The sequence below is a fragment of the Cyphomyrmex costatus genome, unplaced genomic scaffold, assembly GCF_001594065.2.
Source record: "Cyphomyrmex costatus isolate MS0001 unplaced genomic scaffold, Ccosl1.0 scaffold157, whole genome shotgun sequence".
Taxonomy (NCBI): domain Eukaryota; kingdom Metazoa; phylum Arthropoda; class Insecta; order Hymenoptera; family Formicidae; genus Cyphomyrmex; species Cyphomyrmex costatus.
In genome coordinates, this window is record NW_017275576.1 from 456,248 (window position 1) to 482,586 (window position 26,339).

A 26,339-nucleotide genomic window follows, 5' to 3' on the forward strand; every position below is an offset into this window, starting at 1 on the left:
TACATACTTCAACTGCAATCAGAATAGTTACATGTAATACAGGTAAAATCATATGATAGAAATTAAAATTGATTAGGGAAAATCCTGTAATTACTTAAAAATCTTATAATAGTTCCAATGAAAAATAATGTTGTATCAAGAACATTGTTTATATATTTTTTTTTCTTTGAAAACATTGGAGAGGTACACTATACCTTTTTAAAATAGATTTTATTTTTAAACAAGATTGCATGTCTTATCATATCTTTAATCAAGATTGCATGTACTGTCTAAGCAGAAAAGAAGTAATTATTCTATTATAAGAATTAATATATATGTTAAGGTTGCATACTCAAGTAATGTAAACAAATAATATATATGTATTGTATAAATGAGAAAAGTATACACACACACATACATACACATATATTGAATTATAAATGTACTATAATTGTATTAAATTAAAATCATTAAAAGACGAACTGTAAATTTCTTTCTAATCATATTTTAATATTATAACACAAAGTACATAATAATTTGTTATTTTGAAAATATATTTTAATCGCAGTAATAAACTAACTTTTGACTCTGTAATTGTCTTGATCATGTCTTATCTTAAAAATTAACGTTTGTTTATAAATTAATAAATAAAAAATTTTCAATACTTTTCTAGATATTTTAAATTTACCATTCCATCTGTTTAGAATATAAATTGAAAAAACGTATACATTAAATGTATCCCTTAAAAACTATAAAATATTCTAAGAACATATCTCTCCACATGAAAAGGTTTTTTAATGTGTAAGAACAATTAAAGCAGATTACAATTGTCAATTTATATATATATATAAATGGAGTTACAAAATGAACTACTACAAAAAGATATGGAACAGCATACAATATTTAAAAGTATAAACGAGTACAAGATCTTAAAGCTACAGTTGCTTTACAAGTTGGACATTTTTTAGCTGTACGAAGAAATGTCTGCAAACATTCTGAGCAAAACAGATGTCCACAACGAGTAGTATAAGGTTTTAATTTAGAAGATAGTACTTCAAAGCATATTGGACATGTGAGAGGTATTGGTTCTTTAGCATCTGATTCAACAGTATAACATATTTTATCTTCTTCCATAGTATTATCAAGGGTCAAAACTTCATTTGAGCTTGTAGCATGAGAAACTCTTTCTCTGTTTCTAGTATTTCTTCTAAAAATATATTTTTAACTTTAGAATAAATCTGAATTTTCATTAGAAAACCAATAAGACATATACAAACGTTGGAATATCTTGTGTGTTTCCTAAAACAATAGGAGGTATAGGCATGACGATTCTATGACTATGTGAACCTATATTATGGTTAGAAGGTACATCTTCATCATTCCTCCTTTGTGATCTTGAACGTCTGACTGTATTTGGTGATTCCTTAGTTAAATCAATAATATCTATTATGGTAGGCGAAACATCTGTTATTGAATCATCCATGAAATAATTTATCTCTTCCATTATGTTTGTATTAAATCTAAAAAAATGTATCAAAATTAGGATATTTTTATATATTTCTTTTTTGCAGTTAATTATATAAGCATCTAATACTACTCATAATTAAATATAATCAGATTAATTATTTAATATATTATTATGAAAAAAAATCGGCAGACACTTATTTTGCATAAAATAATGTAGCATCTTTAGTTTATGATAACAAAACGAGTAGGTTAAGTTACCGATATGATGATATAATTATATTATATATTTCTATAATTTCTATAAATCCCCAAGATTTAATGAATGTTCGTTGTTAAGAGGTATCGCATACAAGACACATACCTAATTTGGAAAAATTATTCTGAAATTTCCAGTTAGACTTCTTCACGTTTATTGAACAATCTTTTTCAAATCTCAGCTGTCTCTTTAAATGTACATACGATCAGTGATGAGACACAGCATGCCCCGCATTCACGCATGCGCGTTGTTTACAGCTGAGCTGTAGTCATCGAAGTAGATCATTAATTCCGTTGTTGAAATTTGACAAATTTATATATATATTTACGTCTCACAAAGGTTACACTGTCACGGACTAAATGCACACAAATAGTAAAAAATTTCAATGCACAACAAATGGTAGAAAAAATTGTTCAAAATTTAAAAACACCTAAATTTTCAGTTTTAATAGACGAGAGTAACGATATAAGTGACACAAATCTTTTGTGTATTTTCATAAAATACATTTCATCAGTAAATAAAAAAATTGTAACTCATATATTTATAATTGTATTTCCCTTTGGGGCGATTTTCACGACTCTCAAGGACGCTAGTTTCACGAACGAATTAGATACTGGGGTATTGTTCGTTTTGTCTCTTGGGAGCTGCTCGGAGTTGCTCCGAACGAACCCAGTGTACTTGAATGTGATTCATTTAATGTTGTAAATACCTCGAAACATTCTTTGATTGATCAATACGTAAAATTCTTTCTTCTGATTGATCAACGAAGCATTTGCAGCATTAAATGAATTGTATCCAAGTATGCTGGGTTTGTTCGGAGCGACTCCGAGCAGCTCCCGAGAGACAAAACGAACAATACTTGGGTATCGATCATGTAACTTTTTCTCTCGGACGGAAACGTGAAAATTTTTTGCATGTATGTGTGTATATGTCATACATATCATTCATAAAAATTTTCACTTTTCACGTTTCCGCTCTAGAGAAAAAGTTACATGATTGATACCCTGTATTGCGCGCATACGTGAGTACGAGGCATCACTATATAGGGGCGTTCCACTTAAGACTGCGTATAATAGGAGAAATATTAGGAACATATATTAAATATAAGAATTTTAACCTATCAGAATTACTGTGTATTGTGGAATGTGCGTTTTCTGACAGGTTAAAATTCTTATATTTAATATCTGTTTCCTAATATTTCTCCTATTGTGCGTAGATCCTAACGTTCGCAACGATCATGTGTATCATCTCATCCTTATTTAATATTCGATAACAAGGGCTGCGTTCCGTTTCTGACATTGCGCGCATTTTATATAGTAAGCGTCACGTATACTATAGGGGAATGCGCGCATATGCGTGAACGCAGCCAAGAAAGACAAAATGATGGAACGCACCCTGTGTAAGTGGAATGAAAGATATGGGATATGGGTATGATCCACTTTATGGTCGCAATACACGCTTTTTCATGGCGTATAATGAATAACGCACAAGAAAAAATCAACCAATGAAAATGCTTCTCTTCCATGAAGTGGGAGGAAAAGAAGGATTATGATTTGTTGATTTTCTTATGCAAAAGTGTGTGATGCGGCTTTTACATTGCACATGCTTTCTTTGATTGGTCAATTTATAAATTTTTTATTTTGATTTGTCAACGAAGTATTTACAGCGTTTAAGTGGATCTCACCCCAAAGATGCGTCTCAAAACTCGACTCTGTCAATCTAAGTATCATTTATCCTTGTCATTTACCAAATGTTGAACAAAAATATACTCGGAGTTGACAGATCGAGTTTTGGAACATACCAGAGTCTTCCAACGTTTCTCTCTGAGAAATTCGAATACGATTGGTCAACTTTGTATGATTTAAGATCTTACGACCAACTACAACTTCTGTTGTAAATTTGATGTAAGTCGCTGTAGTTGGAAGAATTGACTAATCACAATCGAACATTTTTTCTTATTTGACTATGATTGGTTAATTCGTACAACTACATTAAACCATTTACAACTACACTTAAGCCAGAAACACATAGAAAAACGTAAGGCCGTAAGACGTATCAGTTAAGGAAATCGTAACATTGGATTCGCTACCGGCCTTACGGTCTCTACTGTGATTGGCCAATTCGCTTACTGATTACGTTTTACGGCCTTACGTTTGTATGTGCCATGGGCTTTACGCAATTGTAGAATGGACTTCTGTTTGTTATTGATGAGCTAACCAACAAATTTATTTTGAGAGAATCAGAGAATCACGTACAATTATATTGTCGAGTTTATTCACTTCTTGGTATTCACGAACTGGAAAAATGTCAGATGACAAGGAAAAGGACGAAGAAAAACCTATAGTGCCAAAAACAGCCGTGGATCTGCAAAGATTAAAACTAATGAAATTAATGAAGAACGTTGTAAGAAAGCTTCTAGATTTATCTATTAATCTAGGCGTTATTTTAATCAGAATTGTACTATATATAATTTTGTTTTAACTGTACAGGATAAACCGGTAATACTACCGGAACGTCCGAAAGCCAAGAATACACCTTCTGTACCAGAATTTGTTCGTAATGTTATGGGTAGTAGTGCTGGAGCAGGTAGTGGAGAGTTTCATGTGTACAGACATCTGCGACGTAAGGAATATGCTCGGCAAAAATTTATTCAGGAGAAGGCACATAAGGTGATTATTGTATAATATACATATCGAGTTGTCTAACAATCATTTATTTTTTCTGTTTATTAAAATATGTTTTAATCAAAATTATAGGAGCTTTTAGATGACGAATATCATCAGAAATTAGAAGAGAATAAAAGATTGGCAGAGGAGGCCACAGCGAAGAAACGTGCTAAAAGATTAAGGAAGAAGCAGGGACATAAGCAGAAAAAACTTATGGAAGCTAACAATAAGAAAGAATATACATAATTAATAATGATAATAGGGCTTGGTTGAATAAATCCAAGAATATGATTAATGCCTTTTCAAGTCAGACACTGATTGGTGTATAGTTAATATGAAGTTTTATTCTATTTAATTAATACAATATACATACATTTTGATCCACGATTCGGATCCTTTTCAATGTTTTAATATTATTATAAATATAACACTGTTATCATTATTCTTGGTACATTTATAAATAATGTTAACATGGGTTATATTCAAAATAATATTGAAATATTGAAAAGGATCTAAATCGTGGATCAAAACATATGTGTATTGTATTGATTAAATAGAATAAAACTTCATACACATCAACAATCAGTCCGATTCGAAAAGGCATTAATCATATTCTTGAATAAAAAAAAAGACAGTGCCATCATGGATGAAAAGCATAGCGAAGACGATAGAGTTCAGATGAGAATAAACTGAAACTATAGAAAATAGTGAAGTAACTGAAGAAAATGACAAGTTCTAAGAAGGTGTCTATGAATGAAAATGAAATAACAGCGAGAGAAAAGGAATCATCATTATTTGTGGGAGAAAATCAAGAAAATACATTAAAGACACAATCTGAGGTATCAAGTAAAAGTATTGAATGTGAAAATGGCACTTGACATGTATATTAATCGTCTGATATCTCTTGTTGAATTTGAGATTGATCTAGTGTTTTCACTAAATCTTCTAATATGGAGTGCAATCAAAATGGAAATGTGTTTGAGTGTACTCATTTCATTCCTGCTTTGATCTACAAAGTCTAAATTCAATGAAGAAACATTACTTTAAATTTGATGTGCACCATATTGGAGCCGAATTGAGAGCTTCGGTGGAAACTTGAATTTTAAAGCTATCTATATATCCAGTTACTTATCCGTGACCAAAATTATATATTATACTGTGTATATATATTATAGTAGAAGAGTTCATATTATATGAATTTTTTTTATAGACAATATTAAAGTAATAAGTTTTATAGACAATATAACTAATTTACATAATATATATTTTTAATTCCATTTATTTAGGGGAGATCAGGGCACCATAATCACAAAAATTCAAACAGTTAAAAATATATTAAAATACAGGATTTTTGGTCTCAATTTTTTTATATAATTAAGGGATAATATATATTTTAAAATTTATTTAACAGTTTCCATAAATATTGATTTGTTTTTTAAATAAAAATCGAAAAAGAATTTTTAAAAATGACCCATGGTACCCCATGCTCGGGCAAAGCAAAAACAATATTAAGAAATAGGTTACATTGTTTTACTTCTTTTATCATTTTAGTTGTGTATATATATGTATATAACTCTATATTGTAGAGGTAATGGCATCTAGATTGTCATAACGATTAGTTTTCTCAAATATATTTGCCAAAGATTGAGCGATTTGTCGTTCCTCAATAGACCGTGCATTTCTCACATGTTGTGTTAATTGGGCTTTTGCCTTAATTAAATCTCCTAGCTTTTCAGGTAAAACGGTCTCCTACAACAAGATTTCAATACACAGAAATTATAAAATTACGTTTCTCCATCTGTATATTTGATTTAATATATATAATTATATTTTATATAATATATATACCTGAAATTGTTTCATGAAATTGGAAATTTCTTCTGAATGGTCTCCAATCTCCATCCAAAGACTTTGCAGTTCGGATTTTTCTGTATGGGCAGCTACGCGACTAAGAGTAAGGCACAACTGAAAAATATTTTGTGCTTGTTAAATAATAATTAAAAGATATATATTTTTGTATTAATACATAATCAATAATATTTCAAGAATACTATTATATATTATAAGAAAGCATACTTACTTGCTGAATAAGTGCATCTCGGTGCGGATATTCAACGTAACTTGGGACATGTTGAGCATTTTCAAATGCTAATACAATATTTTTCCACAACATTACAGTATATTTACCATAATCATTACACGAAGACAGTGCCCATGCAGCGTTGGTTCTTACTTTAAAATTAGGGCTATCACATATTAAAGTCGAAAGCGCTGGAAATACTTGATCCTATAAAAATATCTAACTTTACACTTTTATATAAGATAAATTCACTAATCACATTTCCAACTACATACTTTCCAAGAAGATGGTAATATCGCATCCGGATCGTGGCTCAAAACCAATCCTAAAGCTCGACAAGCATTCCATCGTACCTAATGTTATAAATAAAAAATATTTACTTTTATATATATATTAAATAAATTAAGATATAATTACAAAAAAATTAAGATATATTTTTTACAGCTATATATTTCGCCATTACAAAACAATAACAAGACATTTAATGCACATATATCAATTTGATTATAAATAAATTTAATTTTGAGTTATATATACTGCTGCCAAGTGTATACGCCCACCGATCGCTTGGCGCGCGGAAAGCGGAGACTACCTGGCAAGCGCTCCACCGACGCGAGCTTCATTGGACGGTGCGCTTGCTAGTAGGCCATCCTCACTCCCCATGAATCTCGCGCCAAGCGATCGGTGGGCCGAGTAAACGCGCTTATTTGCCTATATTTAAAAATTCATATCTCGTTAACTATTGCAAAAATTGCAAAGTAGTAGAGGACCTTTCAACACAGTTTAGTCTGCTCTATCTACACAAAAGCGATGGAAAAAAACTTATGTGACACCCTGTATATTATATACAATTATGAGAATTAATAATATAATAATAATTACATCTATAAAATTATTATCTTATCTCTTACTTTCATATCGTTTCCTAAAATAGCACATTTGATAAGTGCGTCCAATCCCATTGCCGTGTCAGAAAGTATGTGTTTCTGTGGACATAAATATAAAATAGTTCCAATTGCTCTAACGGCGTTACACTTCACTTTATCATTATCTTTTGCAGCCTTAACGCTTATATGATACAGTTTGGGTAATGAATCCTCTAAAGGAAATGGTTCCACATCTTCATGCTGTCTGGATAAAAAATGTATTTATATAAATAAAGAAGATATATCGCAAAGAAGATAATAGAAAGAGAAGTCTGAAAAACAAACTTTTGCCTGGAAAGACAGTCACACAAATTCGCTAATGTCCAAGCACTTTTTACACGAACACCAAGATTTTTGTCTTCAAAAGCTGTACAAACTGTATCAGCGAGATCCATGAGAAAACCAGTATCATGTTCCAAAACCGATAAAGTTACCAACATTCCTAATGCACGTAAGCCGGCTGCTCTTACAGCACTTTCTTCATCACGAACTGCCCCAAATAGTATTGTAATTATTAATATAACTCTTTGTCTCTGCAAATATAAATGAAAGTAAATCAGAATATTAGAGATGACATTAAAAATATTTAGCTTATGAATGTCATGAACTCATAAATAAAAAAATAAAAATTTGGATAATTATATCCTTTTCAATTTCTGTATTCTTACCGATAATTGTGTAAATACATTTCCACTGATGCTACCTAGACAATCGCAAGCAGCTTCTCGCAATATAGTCTGTGATGTTTGGGCGAGTGATATTATAGATTCAAATATAATGTTCCAAAATAATATTCCACTGCTACAAGTTTCAGTATTTGCGAGGCAACCGGACATAATCTCTAAAACTCGACATGCATGTAATATTACTTGGCTTTCTGTTTCTTCCATAACTGAAATTAAAGTCGTAGTCACGTTCTCCAAGTGAGGAAATACAAGGTTTCCTGTATTGAATACCAATCTGCCCATAAGTTTTAAAGATTGAAGTCGTACAGGTGTATTAATGGACTAAAATGAAATTAAATTAATTCTTTTCAGTTTGACTGATATTGTTTTAATCACAAAAAAACTTTAAATTGCACGAAAAAATATATATCATTTATATATACCTTATTAGATATATTTTGTAAACAAATGCGAACAAGCAAACAAACATTTTCATCTTTTGATATTGATGTGATCTCATTACAGCTATTTGTTGAATTTTCGATATCCTCGATATCTATTTCCTCTTCTTCTGTTCCAATGTCACTGACGGAACTAGTATCAAACTGTGAACCTTCTGATCCTATTTCACCTACAGTTTGCTTGGTTAATATGTTTAATATTTCCTGTGTTATAGGTTCACTTGAGGCAAATGCTTCAAAAATAGATAGTGCTGCAACTCGTACAGTCGGATCTAGAAAAATAACTTAACTGTAATGGAAGTAATCAATTAAAAATAGAATAATAAAGCGAGATGTACCTTTGTGAAATATGTGTGGCTTACAATTCCTAACTAATTTGGTAGCCAAACCAGGTTTTAGTCGTTCGTATGGTGTGCCCTGTACAAGAGCTGCTGTGCATTTTAACGCGTGCGTTAATACAGCTACGTTTTTTTCAGCCAACAAAATTAATGATAATGTAAAATGCAGTTCCTTGACCATTAAACATACTGTGCCGAAGAATGTGATGAAAGAAGTATGATTGGTTTCCTCAGCATGTATTAAAAATGGTTTAGCATCTATCAGCAATTCAGTTAATGCACACAATATATTCTGTCGCACTTTAGATACAGGTTCCACTAATATGCTTCTAGTCAATACTTTTGCATCATTTCGTGAACCAGTAGCTACAATTTGAGGCCAGTATCCAAAAATCTCTTTACTTCGAGTGATTTCTATTAGACTCTGCAATAAACGTACAGCTCCCAATCTTACTTTAGAATCAATATGAATAGAATTATTAATCTCTGTATCTGAAGTATCTGAATCACTGGAATATTTGGAAATTCCCGTGTGTTCATGAATGGCATTATTTCCTGAATCAGACGTAGTTTTCTTGGCTAGTGTTTTCTTGGATTTTGTTTTATAGTTTTTAAGATTTTTGCATTTGGGAACTGTATGAACACGTTCTGGAAGATTCATTGCAGCTGGACGAAGTAATTGTGGCCTTGTAACTGAATAACCTTTGATACCATAAAATAGAAATGCTTGCATAACTCCTAATATCTCTCCAATAAAATCAGGAGAATTAAGGATCAATTTCTCAATGATTATACAATGCAAAATGTGCAAGCATAAATTTATGACCTATAAATGTATAAGTGATTTAATGAAATGTATATATATTTATACCTTTTAAATAACACAAATTACATACCTTGCTGTAGTAAAATTTATCATCATCATGATATGGTAAACACGACAAAATTTTTAAAATTATATCTTTTATTAAACATATAAATTCATCTGTTAAGCAATGATTATTGCTTTCGTTCATTACAATTTCTTCTAAACATCCAAGTGCATGGAAATTAATTTCAGACCATGGATTACACGATGGATCTAAATACTTCATTAACAAACACTTATCTTTAAGTAACAGACGTACATGCTGAAACATCAAATGCCTAATTTTATATAATAACACAACAATTTAGCTTAATAATCCGTTTGTTGCTGAAAAACAAATATACTAACATAATTGATGTCATCAAAATAACCAGAATGTAAAAAGCTTTTTATAGTGATTAATATATCAATTTGTGCCAGTGGATCAGAAAATTCTAATGCTTCTAAAATCCATCGTCTGCAGATTACAAATGTTCGACCATGAAGCTTGATGTTGCTCTGAGTTAGATTGCATAGAAATTTACAAACATTTTGAACTAGAGATGTTTCTGTAGGTAGGACTGCTGCGCAAAGTTGATTCACCAATAATAATATCGCCTGGAATTAGATTACAATAATTTCAACAAATGATGAAGTATAGTTTAAGTACAACGTGTTTAATATTAGTCACTAAAATATTTCTTACATCATTATTTACAATATTGAGGCATCTGTAATCCAACTCGTTAAGATCATTTAAATATGCATTGATCTGTTTCTTGTTGCTGTGTTTTGTACTAGTTAATGAAAGTAATTTTTCGATTAACGAAGAAAACTGTGTCGTAGTGTCACTAACTGTACGATTTATGGGTAATGAGGCCATGATCACCATTCACATTATATAATTTTATTATTTAGGACAGCATAAATAACTTTAACACTATCTTGTAATTTGTATATGTATATTACTACGTGACATTGCACAATTTTAATAAATTGTAAAAAAAAAAACGATATACTCTCTCAGTATAATCAAACAAAGAAAAAACTTGAGAACACCCATACCGGCCTTTTTTGTAACACCACACACCACACCAGTACACTAGTGACCCTCTAATAAGAGTCTGGCCACCTTCTCCCCGGTTTGTGATTGGTCCGACATTTATCATCCATTCCCGCAAATTTCTTTAAATTTATAAACTGTAAAAATTAATAAATTCGTAAAAATTAAAGTAGAATCAATTACAATTTTTATTTTTATTATTATTTAACTTATATTAACATTATTAAATATTTTCTATAAAAACTTTTATGTAAAAAAAACGTTGCAATATGTCTTTCATAAAATAAAAACAACAATTAAGTAAGTATTATAAATAGATTGAAAATATAAAAATTAATATATTAAGAATATATAAAATTTATAAAAATATTACAAGATTAAGAAACTTTAATAAAAATTAAATTTAAATACAAATAATACAATTAATGCTTTAAAATTCTTAACAAAAAATACTTAGGTAGCACCAATAGGGAATAAATAAAGTAGTATATTTATGTAGAAAAAAATATTTCATGCATATTTCATATTATTTATGTATATTAGATATACAGTATTTATATTTAATAAAAATGTTTTTGTAATTATTATATTTAACATATATAACAAAAATGTAAACATATATTCCTTTAACGCATAATAAAAATAATATAAATAATAATATTAATCATAATAATATAATAATATTAATAATAATAAGACGAAACAGAAACAGAAACTATGAAGTTTGTAGAGCTACAATCAGCTACAACTTACAGCGCCACTAGAATGAGATAGCATGATTTTTTCTCTCTCGCACAATTTCGACGAATAATGGCGGACTTCACGTGTCCAGACTCTTATTAGAGGGTCACTACAGTACACCACACAAAACCTTCGTACATTAGCGACACCAATTATTTATAATAAAATAGATGTGAAGCATGATGTGAAGTACGTAATACCGACACTGTTGATAAAGTTGTACTGTCGAAAGTGAATGTGATGCGAGTCCTACTATATCCACAAATTGTGGGTACAGATAGATGATAATTATATACATATTTTATATAATTATAAGTATATGTTACGTTTACATAATTTTTCTTTTGCTATAGCCTAGAGAAAGCATCTAACGTTTGAATTATAAAAAAAGAAAAATAATACAGGCTCATTTAATTATACTTTATAATGTAGTATATTTTTACATATACATTTTTCATAAAAATATAAATATATAATATAATATAAAAATAAAATAAGAGGAACGCGTTGTTTTCAATCTGATTTTTATAATGTATGGAATATAAATTGCATAATAAATTATATATATCTAATGTTTGAAATGAATTAAATTTTTATGTTATATGTGTATATGTATTTACAATTAATTCGGGAAACGTGAACATAATTGTATCACGAAATAAAATTATAAAATAATTAAATATTTTCAATTCCATACGAATACAATAAATAAATTGATTTATTTATTGAAGATGTATGTATTCACTATGCGTGTGCGTGTAATCTCAATGTATGTATAAAATATAAATTCATGTTGGCAAGGCAGCTAGGATATGTTCGACGAGCAATTAAATATGATTGGTTGATCTACAAGTAAGAACCAATCATGCTCATTCACTCATCAAGTATGCACTATACTTAGTCGTTTTATCGGAATGAACTCGCCCAATGAGAAGATGGCGCCATGGCGGTTACGATCGATACGTTCGTCGCTCGAGTGAAATAATTTCGATAGAACAAGAAACGCTGACCAACCTTGAAGAAAATCAGGCCTATTTTTAATTACATCTCGTTCCTTCGCTCATTCTTACGTCACGTTTAAATGCGTAGAGCGTCGGATCGATTTGTGCTGCATTTTTTTCTTTTAAATATAAAAATATGAACACATATTTATTCTTGTTTGACATCAATTATCTTCTCGTATTTCACTTTCGCTTACATATGTATAGTATGATAACTATAATATACACAAACTTGATATTTATGCAATTTTCTTTCGTATAATTATTTTTTATCATTATTGAAAAAAATATAATATATATTATGTATTACATATAACGTAATATAATTATTATTTACAATAATTTAGAATCGTGGCACACAAAAAACTTAAGCCTATTCTACATTATGTTCTTTATTTCCTGTTTCTTGCTACGTAGGTGTTTTGTTGTTTCTTCCGAGGTTCGTCAACTTTTATCTCGGACGAGAGAAAACGAAAAATGGAATAAGAGGCGAAAAAACGAGATGTAAAAATAGCAAAAAGCATGAAATGGAAAACAAAATGCAAATTGTAGAACAGGCTTGAAGCCATAAAATGTAAGCAATGTAAGCAAATTGGCTGATCACTGTAAAGCCTGAAGACCATAATGTAAGCAGCAGCCAATCTAACACATTAATTTCTTTCTTGCTTAAATTTTTTTGCGTGCTATGGCTTTAATTGAGAATCTCGAGAAGGAAAAGAAAAAAATATAATAAAGTACCGAGGCGATTTACTGTACCAACTGATAATATAATAGAGTGGAGAGGACACATGTTCAAAGCGCGCCGTGGTGTTGCGCCACTATGTCGGTGGTCGATGCGCGGTTGCGAGGACAGGAGACGTGGTGTCGCACCGTCGCACGCGAGACGCCATATTGAGAGCGATTGAGAGGGGTAGCAAGTGTCGAGCCCGAACCGAACCCGAATGTGTGACCTACGGTGTTTACGCGGTTCTGGGTAAAGGCCGTGATACAGTTTGTGTATCGCTTCCGTGGCCGTTGCGTGGAGTACGGTGCGTCGTGACGCGTCTGATATCTAAACGGGCGTAGCGACGCTGTCATGAGCGGCAGCGACGGCGAGGACGGTCGACTCGAAAAGAGCACCACCACCGCCACCACTACCGTCGCCACCATCACTGGGGAAAGGAACGTAGCCGAAGCGATGGGTGACGTCGGTGGTTCGACAGAGACGGTAGTGAAGCAGCATTGTAACGACGTCGTCGCCGTTTGCACCTGCCCCCCGTGGGCGCGCCAGGACACGGACACACCGAGCGACTACGAGAAGGTGTTCGTCGCGGTCATGGACTGTGATCCCACTGCGGTACGTCGTCCTCGGTCTGATGTTTTGCGCAAACTGAATGTAGGCTGTATGGTCGTGCGATTTAATTTCAACAAAATAATCTCTATACTTTAAAGACCGACGTTTGTTGTATTCTGAAATCAACAGAAAACTGTTATCTTCTTGAAGTAAAAAATTTGATTGTAGATTCACAGACGGTTGAGACTTTTCTTTTTAAGAATTCATAATGCTATCTATTGATATAATTTTAATATTATGCATGTACATAGGTGATACATTGTTAAAACATAGATATTTGTTCATGTTACGTTACAGGAATTTTCCTTGTGCCAACTATTCTGAAATTAGTATCTTAGTAGACTCTGAATAATGCTACTGTATGAAAGAAATTTAAACGACACAACTGACAAGATCAATTGTAATAATAACAAAGAAAAGTTTCTTATTTATGTAACAAATATTTCATATTATTAAATTGTTTTTATACCAGTATACTATAAATAATGATACTGGAAATATATTTTTATGACACAAATAGACATAGATAGGTATAATCTTAGATTAAAAATTCTTAATAATTTTTCAATATTCATATCATTAATAAGGATCTCAATTAATTTACAAATTAAATGGTCAGCTTTGGTATTACTTCCTTATGGATACATATTCTATTTGTATAAATAAGTTTACTCTATTAAATACTTTATTTATAGTATGGAACAACTGATCAGTGTCTGATTGACGCGTTTATCAGAGGTGCAAGAGCAGCTGATGAAGATCGTCGTAAGTCGTCTTTAGCGAGCACTGATGCGCTTGCCAAACTGTACTCTGCAACAACTGTGGATAGTCAGTCACGTCTTGCAAAAGAATCGTGCACATGTGATAATACAGCTGACTATAAAGCTAAACGGTAAAATCAGCAATTAAAATCTCAAGGAGTAAGAAGGAGAAACAAAAATGCGACATTAATTGAAAGTATCTTGTGTATGTACAGAGACATGTTCAGAGAGGAGCTGCAGAAGGCTATGAACTTCCAAAATCTATGGACAGAATTACGGCAGTATATACGTACTGACTTTAACGTCGCTTTAGAAACTCATACATATAATTCTCCACAATCTCATCGTGACAAACTCGCTAACGATATGCACAATACTGTTATTCAGTAAGAAATTTTTACATGTGGAAATTTTTTTGCACCATTATTGTTAAACAAACTGTTATGTAACAATTCTTTTTGTAATAGATTATGTAAAAGAGATTCCCATCAACTTTTCATGAGATTAGTAAGCCAAGCGCAAGAGTTTGTGATAGAAGTAAAAATTCGTTTGTTTGCTCTTCTACACGATCGTAGCGTGAATTTAGCTGAAATTTTTCTTACTGGTTAGTATTACTTTTCGTAAACAAAATTTAAAATATCTATCACGATAGATGCAAAGTTTATCTGGATTTCTCACAATACAGGTCTCTTGAATGACTATGACGCTCTCGTATCGACAGCGATTATAATTTCTGAATTAGCAAAACCGTTAAAAAAGTGCCTCAACTTCAATTTAACGTGGGACTGTTTTATCAAAAAGTTATATCAAATTTATGTATATAATGACGCTTTAGTGCAAAATAATTTACCTACGTTTATTGGCCAGGTAAAATATTACATTTTTACTAAAGAAACATCTAATGACGTTTGCGATTTAGTAAAGCTAAGGCTAATTCTACAATGTGCTTTTTTTCCTATTTTTTGCTGTTTGTCTCTTGCTTCTTGATTAAAATGGCAAGAGACAAACAGCAAGAAACAGGAAACAAAAAGCACATTGTAGAATTAGCCTAAACGTGCATGTTTGCATTTGTAGTTGAGGAAACTTCTACCCTTAAAAGGCTCCAAATACCAAGCTCTCGTTCATAGATATTTATCTTTCGATGACGAAATGACGAGAATTGGTAATTTATGGCCCGAGACAGAGCCATGGATGGATAAATATAAGTAAGTTGAAGAACATTATACTATTATTTACATCATTATTTCCGATAACTCAATGGAATTGAATGGTAAAAGATCAAAAAATAGAATTGTTTAAATAAAATATGATTTCAGTGCAGAACAAGCCGTTCGCATGACAAGACTTAGACAAATTAGAGAATCTTGGGAATTGTTCACAACAACACGTAAATTTATGGAGCGCAGTATGTTAAACAAAACATCTGATATCGGAAAGTAAGATATGCATATAAAAAAAATTAACAAATTTTTTTCTGATGAATCTCTTTAATCTATTGTAACAAATTTTTCAGTGAAATGCAAGAGATTCATGGACAGTTTTCATCGCTCATTGCACATACATCTGGTAGTGATAGTCCACCTTTAAGTCCAGTATTAGATTTTAGCTCAGATCCTATAGCTATGCCATCAAGCATAGAAATAGTTCAAATATTATTAGATGATTGGAATAAAGCTCAGCATCAAAATTTAGTGGATATAGCCGGGGCATTGACTGCTACCGAAGTAGATGCTGCTGGACAAGACGATTCTAATTACTATGATTACACACGTGCAACGTGTCAGTTGGCGCAATATGCCATCAGATCAGTGAGGTATGTCATATAGATACGGGAAGAATAGTACTTGGATTTTTATTTATTTGTGTGATCATGTAAGTATCAATAATTTTGACTTGTTTCAGAACTCACAATGACGATTCTGGCGATGCCGAGAATGAACTTGAGAATAGAAAAGAATGCATATGTTGTACGTGCAATGAAACTGGAGTAAGTCATACAGTATAAAGAAATTATAATTCAAATTGTATATTAATTTATTAACGATTATTGTTTCATCTCTTTGTGTTCTTAACTCTTTAATATTCTTTTTGCAAATATATAAAAATAAAAATAATAAATTAGTAGTTTTTACTACAGTAAAATTAAAAATATATTATCTATTTAATGTGTATTTTTAGTAAGAGTATAAAATTTTTTTAATCAAATAAAAATAATTGTATAACTTTTTATATTATGATTATATTTTGTATAAAATTTCTTGAAAGTAATTTACACTAAATTTTTTTTGTAGGATATGTATAAAGATGAAAACGTCGAGAGGGATGAAATAAATTCTCTTCCATCTCTTAATAATGGATTTCTAGGTGAGTAAATAAAATTAATTAATAATAACAAATGTTTCAGAGATAAAAAATAATTACATGCATTTTTAGAAGTACCTGCATGTTGTACGCTAGTTAAAAAGAAAATAGTTTATTTGGATGACGAAGACAAAAACAAAAAAGAATCGGATGTGCTTGATACTTTGCACAAGTATATCGGCTCAAAGACACCTGAGTCGGAACCTTGTTTGTGTGTTTATCAACACGCGCAAGAAATAACGGAAAGGAAAAAGGAAATTTTAGAAAGCCCGCCCTGTCCTTGTTTATTGAATTCGAGACGCAAATGGGATATATGTCCTTGCTTGCCTAAATGTAAGTATGAAAGATTTTTTATTGAATTTATTATTTAACTTATTAATAATGAATAATGTAATTTAAAAACAGCCATACCTGAAACGGTCGTAGCGAATAATCGTCCCAAAGCGACGTCACCAACTTCTATCGTAAAGGCTAATCCAGAACCAAATGAGAAATCTGTTGTAAAGACTGCTGCCACGCAACCCGCCCAAACTCAAATGAGGCATTCTACAACACAAACTCATAATCACAGTGCAACACAAACTCACAATCACAATCATCAGGGTAGGTGTAAATAGCGAATCAAGTAGCGGTGTCGCCATCATGTTGTCTTCAATCTCTTTTCTACACATGTACATATACATCTTCACGCAATTATATAGGTAATACTCGTTCACATGGACTGCTTCCAGATCTGACGAAAAACACAGGTCCGTGTTCTCACCCTAGACTTCGCCCGCTTAATCATGCACCGCATGCGTGTCACAAGCAAGCCAACGTCGAACATATCAAGAGAATGTCATGTAACGATTGTTAGTAAACAATGGATGTATATTGTGTATATCTGTATCAAAGTTATATTTTTCATTTGTGTTATATTTTAATTTTGTATTTTTTTTTAGTGAGTTCAGGAGATGGAGACTGTTCGGATTCAGGAAGCAGCCAAGGAGACTCGTGTTCCACTAGTAGTTCCGCACAGAGAGATACTAATACAAGACATTGCGACTGTTGCTACTGTGAAGTCTTCGGCCACGGAATGGTACGTTAGATATTTAAAAAAATTTCACTATTTGATTTGGAGACACGTAACTATTGATAAGTGTATTATTTCTAGCCACCAGTTGCGCCGGTGAGTCGAAACTATAAAGAAATGCGGGAACGACTACGACAACTTCTGACGAAGAAAAAAGCGAAAAAGTGTAAGACTGTTGCAGCTGGATGTAGCCCACAAAAAAGTCCATCGGAATCCTCGATTCCTAACACTAACTCCGAATCTAAAACTGTGACAAATTCGATTCTCAGATCAAATACTCCAATTTTGTCGACGTCCATGACTCAGTATGATCAACGAGATCAGCGAGATTTGGAGGAGTTGTTGGAGTTTATCGAAGGTAATCAAAGCGGAAAGAAAGACAACAAGAAGGCTGAAAAGAAAGCGAGGCAGAAACAACGAAAGGTTTGTTGAAGAATAAATTATGTTGTACTGTTTTGTATATCATTTTATAAAATGTTAACTAATGCTAATTTTTTTTACACAGCTTGAAGAAAAATTGAAAAAGGACAGACAAGAAGCAGAGAGACAAAAGTTAATAGAATTACAAAAAAAGACACCAGAGGTGACGATCACTGTTGTCGACCCTCAAAAACCTATACCTCAAAGATTATTGCCTCAAAGTAATTTACCAGAAGTTTCCATTTTGCCAACGTCGTCATCAGTATCCTTATCTACGATAAAACCGTTAAACAATAGAAAAAAGGATAAGCAAGAAGTTTGTAGCAATAGTAGTAATAACTGCGGTAGTAATAGTATTGCTAGTTTGAGTAAGACAAAGACAGTGTCTGCAAATTCAAATGCAAAAAATAAGAGTATTAATAGTATGGAAAAGAGTGAAGTACGAAATACGAATTCTACCCAAGGGAATAAGAGTAATGCAAAAGTTGATAGCAATAAAGGTAACAAGCTATCAACAAGTATTAATAATAATGTTGTGAAAAACAATTCGAATAATAATGCAAATAAGTTATCGGATGTTGATTTACTCGACAAAAAATTGACAAAGAAGGAAAGGAAAAAATTGAAAAAGGAAATGAAGAAACTGGAAGAATCGAAGGCAAAAGAATCCGAAAATGCAACTCATACAGAATCTCAACCACAAATAGTTACTATTAGGAGGGAAATAAATTCGAATAGCGCTGAACCTACGGTCACAATTACTTTAAAAGGGCAAACTCCAGCTGAGGATAAGGTTCTATTTACGTTGGTGAATGGACAGACTAAAGAACCTTCTCACAAGTCAGAACAAGAACAAAACCAAAATAACAACGGAAAAAAGAAAAAAGCCAAGGCGACGAACAATAATAATTCCTTGCAGCAGGGAAATAAATTACAGCAATCGAATAATTCGAAGCAACAGACTCAGATTAAAGCCAATGATGGTAAGAATTTGAAGCAACAGGTAACTAATGAGAAATCGAAAAATAGTAAACAGGTAGACGAGAAGAAAGTCCAACAGCAAAATGTCAATGAAGGTAAATCCAAATCGAAGAAAGATAAGAGAAACACAGAGAACAAGGAAAACGTATTACAGCAACAAAATAAGAACAAAAATAAAAATCAACAAAACGCTAACAACAAAAAGCAGAATAAAGCGAGTACGCCTCCTCAGACGCCGGTATCGCAGAAGCAGCAGCAAAATCAAGTTATAAACGAATCCACGATTAGTAAGAAAGCAAAAAAACAACAACAGCAAGATAAAAATCTGCAATCGAACACCAATAAGAGCAATAAAAATAATAATAATAATACGAATAATAAGAACGTATCGAATAAGAGTGATTCTCAAAAAAATAATGTAAATAAAACGAATCAGACTACCATAAATAAGCAACGTGCGCCCACGGAGGTCCAAAATACGTGTTCTGAACGAGTTAGTTCGCCATCGCTTAGTAGCCAGTTTAAAGACATCGGGCCAAATTCTAAGATTAATATCGAAAATCTTAAGTTACCACCAGGCATCACGATTACGAAGGTCGACGCGCCGCCAAAACCGCTTCCAATCAAAACTGCTCCTTTGCCAAAACCAGTAAATCCGCCTAAGCAAACTACCATTATCGCCGCGCCGATGAGCGGCGTTCAGTCGAGTTATGCGAGTCCACAGGGTGGTGGAAATGTTATAGTTGTGGACACGGGAAAGCTCAAGCAAGATCTATTACCGAAAGCCAATGAGAAAGGTAAGCTGTAAGTGTAGATAAATGAAAAGAGCACATTCAAGATCGGTTTATGATCTTATTGTTTTGCTTTGGATAAAAATTTAGCATTTTTTAATTTCAATTTGCAATAATTAATTTTTGAAGTCTTTATCCAGAAAAATAAATATATTTTTTATTCATGCAATGATTTAAAAAAATAAAAACAATCGTAATTAGACTATTTTACTTATAATTGCATGATTTTTTTGTATCGATTAAAATACCGAAAGATTGTATCGATTTCTATTCTATTTTGCAGGCAACTTGTATAATAAAAACTACATTTTTGCTTTATGAAGGGTTAATGTAGAATTCTTTAAAAACACACACACACACACACAAAATTAAAATATTTATAAATAATCATTGGAAGTATCTTTAAAGATTATAAATTTATAAATGCTTTTCCTCCAATATGAAATCTTTGTCTTTTAGTTAATGTTTACACTATTTTATTTTTAATACATTATTTTATTATTTTCATTAATATTTTATACAAATTTAATTTTTAATTTTTTTTTTTATATAGATTCATCGAAAGATTCGCAGCCTCAAAATACTACTACCGGTAAAAAGAAGAAGAAAAAAAATAAGAATTCAGCCAATTCGAGCAATACGGCGGCTTCGTCGCCGGTGCAAAACAATGATGCGTTCGTGAATGATCACATAATTGACGAACCGGCGAGAATACTACACAATCCTGGAACTAATATGGTGACTATTAGAAACCCATCGTTTGGACCAATGAAAGTGCCACCGACGCAACAGGCTGCGATCATTAAAGTTTCGGAGAACGGCATGGTGACGATTCGAAGTCCGGCTCTGCAACAGGCGATCAATGCGGGCTTGACGTCACAACCTAAGCCGGATTACATAGTCAAGGGCGATTTATCGTCATCATCGGCGAGTAGAACGACGACGACTGATTGTGGTCAGCTGAGCGTGAAACACGCCAATGGTGTCATATCATCGAGCCTGGCAGAATTGCGCAGCCGATTGAGCGCGCAGTCAGATTGCACGTCTTCCTTGTCCGAGCTTGCCAATATCCAGATCAGCCAGATGACGAACGGCCAACCGATACCGGAGAACGGCATCAATCTCAAGGGTACCAGCGTCACTCTGACAAAGGTGAGATCTGAGGCAACGAGTATGGAGGACGCGCGACAGGCATCAGCGAAGTGTACCACGGCGAAAGAGGCAGCGATAAACGCTAATTCGACTAACGGTGGCGGAAGCAGTGGCAAGAGTAAGAAAAAGAAAAAACGCGGAAGCGGCACGGGACAGTGTGGAGATGACTTGGACCTCGTTGGTGAGAAACAACAATAATCAGACTTTAACATGTAAATCTGCTTCTTTCATTTTGTTTGTTTTCTTTAACACACGTTATACATTACACAAATACCATTACACAGGCACGCATCTTTCCCGGATTGTTTCTCACGTTTGCAGCGAATAGATCTCGTTTCTTTCTTTTATGAAGGAAACTACCCATATGTATCTCCTTTGGACACTTGTAGGTTTATTGCACTATAAACGATTTTTTTTTTCACTCCGTGCCATCAAGAGAGAGCACTGGCCCGTATTAGGATACTATGTTGTTTGTTAGATCAAAAGATTTTTGAGATACATATCAAGTATTCACGAATGAAAGAGGGAAGAGAAAATGGAAAGGAGAGAAAGAGATCTTCTAGAGTTGATTTTTTGAGTATATCACTTTAGGAAAGGAGGAAGGCAAACGACCAATAATTATTTTCTCTCAAAAAAATTGTGTCTGGATGTAAGCACGGATTTTTGCGATTTTTATTTTCTTTCTCATTTTTGAATATAGAACATGAGGCAGTGCCGTCTCGATAAGACGCCGTGCAAATATATAAGAACGAATGAGCGTATGATGGAAAAATAGGGGACGGGAGAAAATCCATACATTTTATCTTACATATAAATTATTTTAAATCAGGAATGAATTTCGAAAATAATGTTAGCGGTAACTGTATCGATACCACACTTTTATTTTGATTAAACTGCAATTAGAAACTTGTAATTATATCGGATTATTAGAAAATATAATAAGAAAATTCTAAATTTATCAAATATATCTTTTTCTAAATATAAAATGAAGAGAGAATTTATTACAGTTTATATATTTAACAGCATAGAATTATGTATCAGTATTTATAATAATTACATTGAAAAGTTACCTGTATATTAGCACATACATTGTATCGATATTTGTATTGAGTTTTATCATATAAAATGTATTATAAAATATATATATTTATGTTCTATTTCTATATTTGTATGTATATATATTTTATAATATGTGTATAGGGTATTCCATACTTTTAATTAATATTTCATAAAGAGGATAAAATTATGAATTTCATATAAAAGTTCATTTGTCAATTTTGGCTTCAGATCATTATTTATTGATTTATTAACGATTAAAGTTGATCAATTAGATAGCGCTCAGCCAGAGTATGCGGAAGCATACTATGAGATTCCTCGAGCTTATGCGTTTTATATTAATAAATAAATAAATCAATAGATAGATAAAAAAAATAAATAAATAATTAAACAGAATAAAATAAAATAGTGGAGAGAGAGAATTTAATGTAAAATAAAATATATCTACTTAAAACAAATAATATATGTGGCAATCAATAATCAATATTAAGTTCATCGAGACCGTATCTTGAATACACCAAATAATTAAGGGAAGTGGTTGATAAACGATCGTGAATAAATCTTAGTGCCTAATAATATTTTTGTATAAGTATGTATTAAAAATGAAATGAAAAGATGTATTTTTCATTTCATTTTTAAATTACGCATCGAACATAGTCGAATTTACAACGTAATCATGTAAACTGAAATAATAATCTGTCTCTGTTCATCGCCATTAATACCTGATTTCATTTTATTATATTTTATTTTAGCTAGATATTTTATTTTATATCAGATTTTATTTTATTTATTTATTTCATGTTAAGGTGTGTGTACTTTTAAGGCTTTCACGAATATTATCTTCAAAAGATACCAGAAAATTTGCGGGTTTTTATTTGTATTTATTTTAATCATTTATTTATTTTATCTTATTTTAGAAAATTATATTTCATTTTGTTTAGATAGATATCCTATTTTACATTAGATTTTATTTTATTGCATTTATTCTATTTAATTCTATTTATTTATTTATTTATCTATATAAAACATTAGAATAAAATTTCGGGAGAACGCATAGTAAGAGCTTAAGGAGTGGTATATTACGTTCATGCATACTCTAGCTGCGCGTAATATGATTGATCAACTTTAATTGTTAATAACTCGATAAATAATAGTTTGCGCCAAAATTAGTAAAAGAGCTTTTTAGATCATAATTTTATCTCTTTTCCTTCCCTGAAACATAAATTAAGAGTTATGGGACCCTATATATACATATATATATGTGTATATATATATATATATATAACCGAAAAATATCGGTATAAATAATATTTTTATTATCTTTTATATCTTTTCCAGTCTCAGTTTTAAACGCGATCAACTGACGAAAATTAATAAACAAATTACTCGACTAGATTTATATTGACCATGACAATATAGGGGTTGTCTTATTATGATGATAAATACACGAATGTGATATAGTATACGATGTTTTTTAAGTTTACTGATAACATTAAATAAAAGAACGATATACTTTTTTTCAATGTTATACTCTCTTTTTCCCTTTATCAGATTAGACGTTTCCTAAAATGCTGCATGAGTATGGGTAGTCACATTCATTATTTTTTATTTAATCATTATTTCTTTTTTTTTTTTTCTTTCTATATGATATTATGTTAAAATTATTTCATTGCCTTATAAGAAATTTAGAGAAGACAAAGACGAACCTTCAGGACAGTTTCCTTAAAACATTTTCGAGTAATATTTTATTAATGATAACGAAGAAAATTTGGAAAAAATCAAATGAATATTAACAACTGTACGGGTAATGAAGCATGATGATTCTAATGGAATACTGTTGCTCACGTGGTTGTCATCATCGAGAAGTGTTCGCAAATCCGACACGGATATTTTGTTGATTTTACGTTGCTTTGCGAGTGTGCGTGACGAGTGCCTCGATATTGTTAGAACGACATCCCAGACGTTAAACACACGTTGACATAATCGTCGTCCTTTTTCTCATTTCTTTATACTTCTACCCATACCCACACAGTAGACAAGAAAAAGAGAAGTAGTGTACAGCAGATTTTGTCATTTATAGTTGCGCTCGCAGGCGTGCTGTCGGTGTATCCAGTATTTAGAGCGTGTCTTTTACAGAGGTATTCACGCCCAAAGATATAGACCTCGAGAACGACGAGGAGATGGACGATGATGAGCGTGAACTGGAAGCCTTTAAACGATTCTGCTTGCAATCGGTACCGCCGCTGCACAAGGAGAAGGTCAATCTCAATATCAAGGATATCGTGTTGAAGAAGAAATCATCATCATCCTCGTCGTCATCCTCAAAGTCATCGTCGTCGTCAGCGGCGGCGGCGGCGGCAGCGGCCGCTATAATAGCAGCCAATTGATTTGTATAATTTGAATAATTCTGCGTTACCATCCACGATTACTGCCATTTTCAATGAATCGATGCGCAGTCTAGAATGCATTGCGAACAATTCGTGTGTTTGTCGACATTGTTGCTGTTATCGATTCCGGGTTTTTACAGAAAAACAAGTATGTAATGCCTTCGTAGATGAATATTTAAATGTTAGCTTATTAGAGTGAAAGAACGTATATAGGAACTCTAAACAACGACGGCATGGTCGTGTAACGATCAGATGGTGTCATTGTATATGTATATCGTTAAATATAATTAGAGACATAAGTTTCCTTTGCGACGAAACGATAAAAGTTTCTCGCGAGATGTTCGAAGCATTGTTCTAGACGAGGTCAACGATCTTTGTAAAAATTCGATCTCGCCGACACTTTAGAGATAAGTACAGTTGTAAAGTTAAACGCGACAGTATCGTTAAAAAATGTCACGAGAAGATACACGCTGCGTTTGCAACTTTAGTTCAGCGAGTAAAGTCTCGCATCAGCGAAAATTAGAGAATTTACGTCACTCGACGTAAATACACACACGTAGATGTGCGTGATAATAGATAGATGGACGTATACATTGTTCTCTTCCTTTTTTTCTGTTGTTTTTCTTGAATAAAAATAGTTGCGCGTTTCTATCTACTTAGAACGTCTATGTATCATCTTTATGTGTCTCTGTATCTACATTCTCCTTGTAGGAGTAGCCTGTATTCGTATAAGTAGTTAAATTAGCATAGGGACGCACACCGAGAAGGTTTATATATACCCAATTCAACAAATGTACGTCGCAATGTTTCTTATTGTATTGTAATTAAAATACTTTTTATACGGTAAATAAGATAGGCATGTGGGGCGACAATCTAATTCTTTTTTGTGTATATAAATTGATCCCTATATACACACATATTACGAAAAAAAACTGAATATTAATATACATATGTACGTGTGCATGCGCGCGCGTATATGTATATATGTATACATACATATATATAAATTATAAAAACTATTACACATTATTTATTATGTTCTTACTGTTTCGGTATTTTTCTAAAAAAATAAAAAAAAAAGAGAAATAGTTTATTCAGAAAGAATTTGAATCAGAATTAATTGGAATATTGTAATTAAATTAAAAGTCTTTGAAAAAAAGCTTTAGAAACAATGTATTTATAATACTTTGCAAAAATGCACACTCGTATCGTAGATATTTTAAATATTTTTATCTAGATTTTACATCTCATTTTGAAAATGTAATTTAAATGTTTTTTTGAGCATGTATATAAAAAAAGCTTATGATTTCTTTGTAGTTATGATTCAAACATATACCGATTGTTGGTTACAAATTTTGAAGTGTTTAATTTTTTTAGTAGTATGCCGCTAGATGTCTCACGAATAGATTTTTCTAAATCGACATCAAACATAAATTGAGATAACTTTTGGGACGATCAATTTGTATAAAAAAAAAAAACATCAGTTTCCGTTTATATATCTTGAACCATCTTTGTTTATTAGCATTTAAGCAACA

General features: G+C 32.0%; 4 protein-coding genes across 5 annotated transcripts; 2 read left to right on the plus strand and 2 right to left on the minus strand.

The window, feature by feature from the left end:
- Positions 1–882: 882 nt before the first annotated feature.
- On the minus strand, positions 883–1,483 carry LOC108783604 (E3 ubiquitin-protein ligase RNF4). Its single transcript, XM_018552205.1, has 2 exons — positions 1,257–1,483; positions 883–1,186 (listed from the first exon to the last, which is right to left on the minus strand). The coding sequence occupies exons 1-2, from the start codon at positions 1,481–1,483 to the stop codon at positions 883–885; spliced, it is 531 nt and encodes a 176-aa protein (XP_018407707.1).
- Positions 1,484–3,910: 2,427 nt separating this feature from the next.
- Positions 3,911–5,543, plus strand: LOC108783643 (PRKR-interacting protein 1 homolog). Its single transcript, XM_018552265.1, is given in 6 exon segments — positions 3,911–4,105; positions 4,192–4,371; positions 4,459–4,596; positions 4,993–5,048; positions 5,050–5,103; positions 5,105–5,543. Coding segments are annotated over 6 exon segments (669 nt in total). The 5' UTR covers positions 3,911–4,006; the 3' UTR covers positions 5,247–5,543.
- A 232-nt stretch (positions 5,544–5,775) lies between these two features.
- LOC108783617 (HEAT repeat-containing protein 6) lies at positions 5,776–10,616 on the minus strand. The gene is made up of 12 exons (XM_018552219.1): positions 10,392–10,616; positions 10,055–10,303; positions 9,735–9,968; positions 8,839–9,664; positions 8,483–8,772; positions 8,043–8,381; positions 7,660–7,907; positions 7,360–7,579; positions 6,724–6,801; positions 6,449–6,655; positions 6,217–6,333; positions 5,776–6,117 (listed from the first exon to the last, which is right to left on the minus strand). The coding sequence occupies exons 1-12, from the start codon at positions 10,575–10,577 to the stop codon at positions 5,944–5,946; spliced, it is 3,168 nt and encodes a 1,055-aa protein (XP_018407721.1). The 5' UTR covers positions 10,578–10,616; the 3' UTR covers positions 5,776–5,943.
- A 3,173-nt stretch (positions 10,617–13,789) lies between these two features.
- LOC108771358 (putative uncharacterized protein DDB_G0293878) lies at positions 13,790–25,463 on the plus strand. Of its 2 annotated transcripts, none has more exons than XM_018536617.1 (18): positions 13,790–13,826; positions 14,519–14,715; positions 14,800–14,970; positions 15,052–15,188; positions 15,270–15,451; positions 15,659–15,789; positions 15,901–16,020; positions 16,098–16,397; positions 16,487–16,571; positions 16,876–16,948; positions 17,018–17,278; positions 17,351–17,548; positions 17,647–17,796; positions 17,887–18,023; positions 18,099–18,440; positions 18,523–20,215; positions 20,763–21,542; positions 24,554–25,463. In XM_018536617.1, exons 1-18 carry the CDS (start codon positions 13,806–13,808, stop codon positions 24,802–24,804), a joined length of 5,229 nt encoding a protein of 1,742 aa, XP_018392119.1. In that variant the 5' UTR covers positions 13,790–13,805; the 3' UTR covers positions 24,805–25,463. The 2 variants fall into 2 exon arrangements, with proteins under 2 accessions (XP_018392119.1, XP_018392120.1); XM_018536618.1 differs by having other exon boundaries at positions 17,677–17,796.
- The last annotated feature ends 876 nt before the right edge of the window (positions 25,464–26,339 follow it).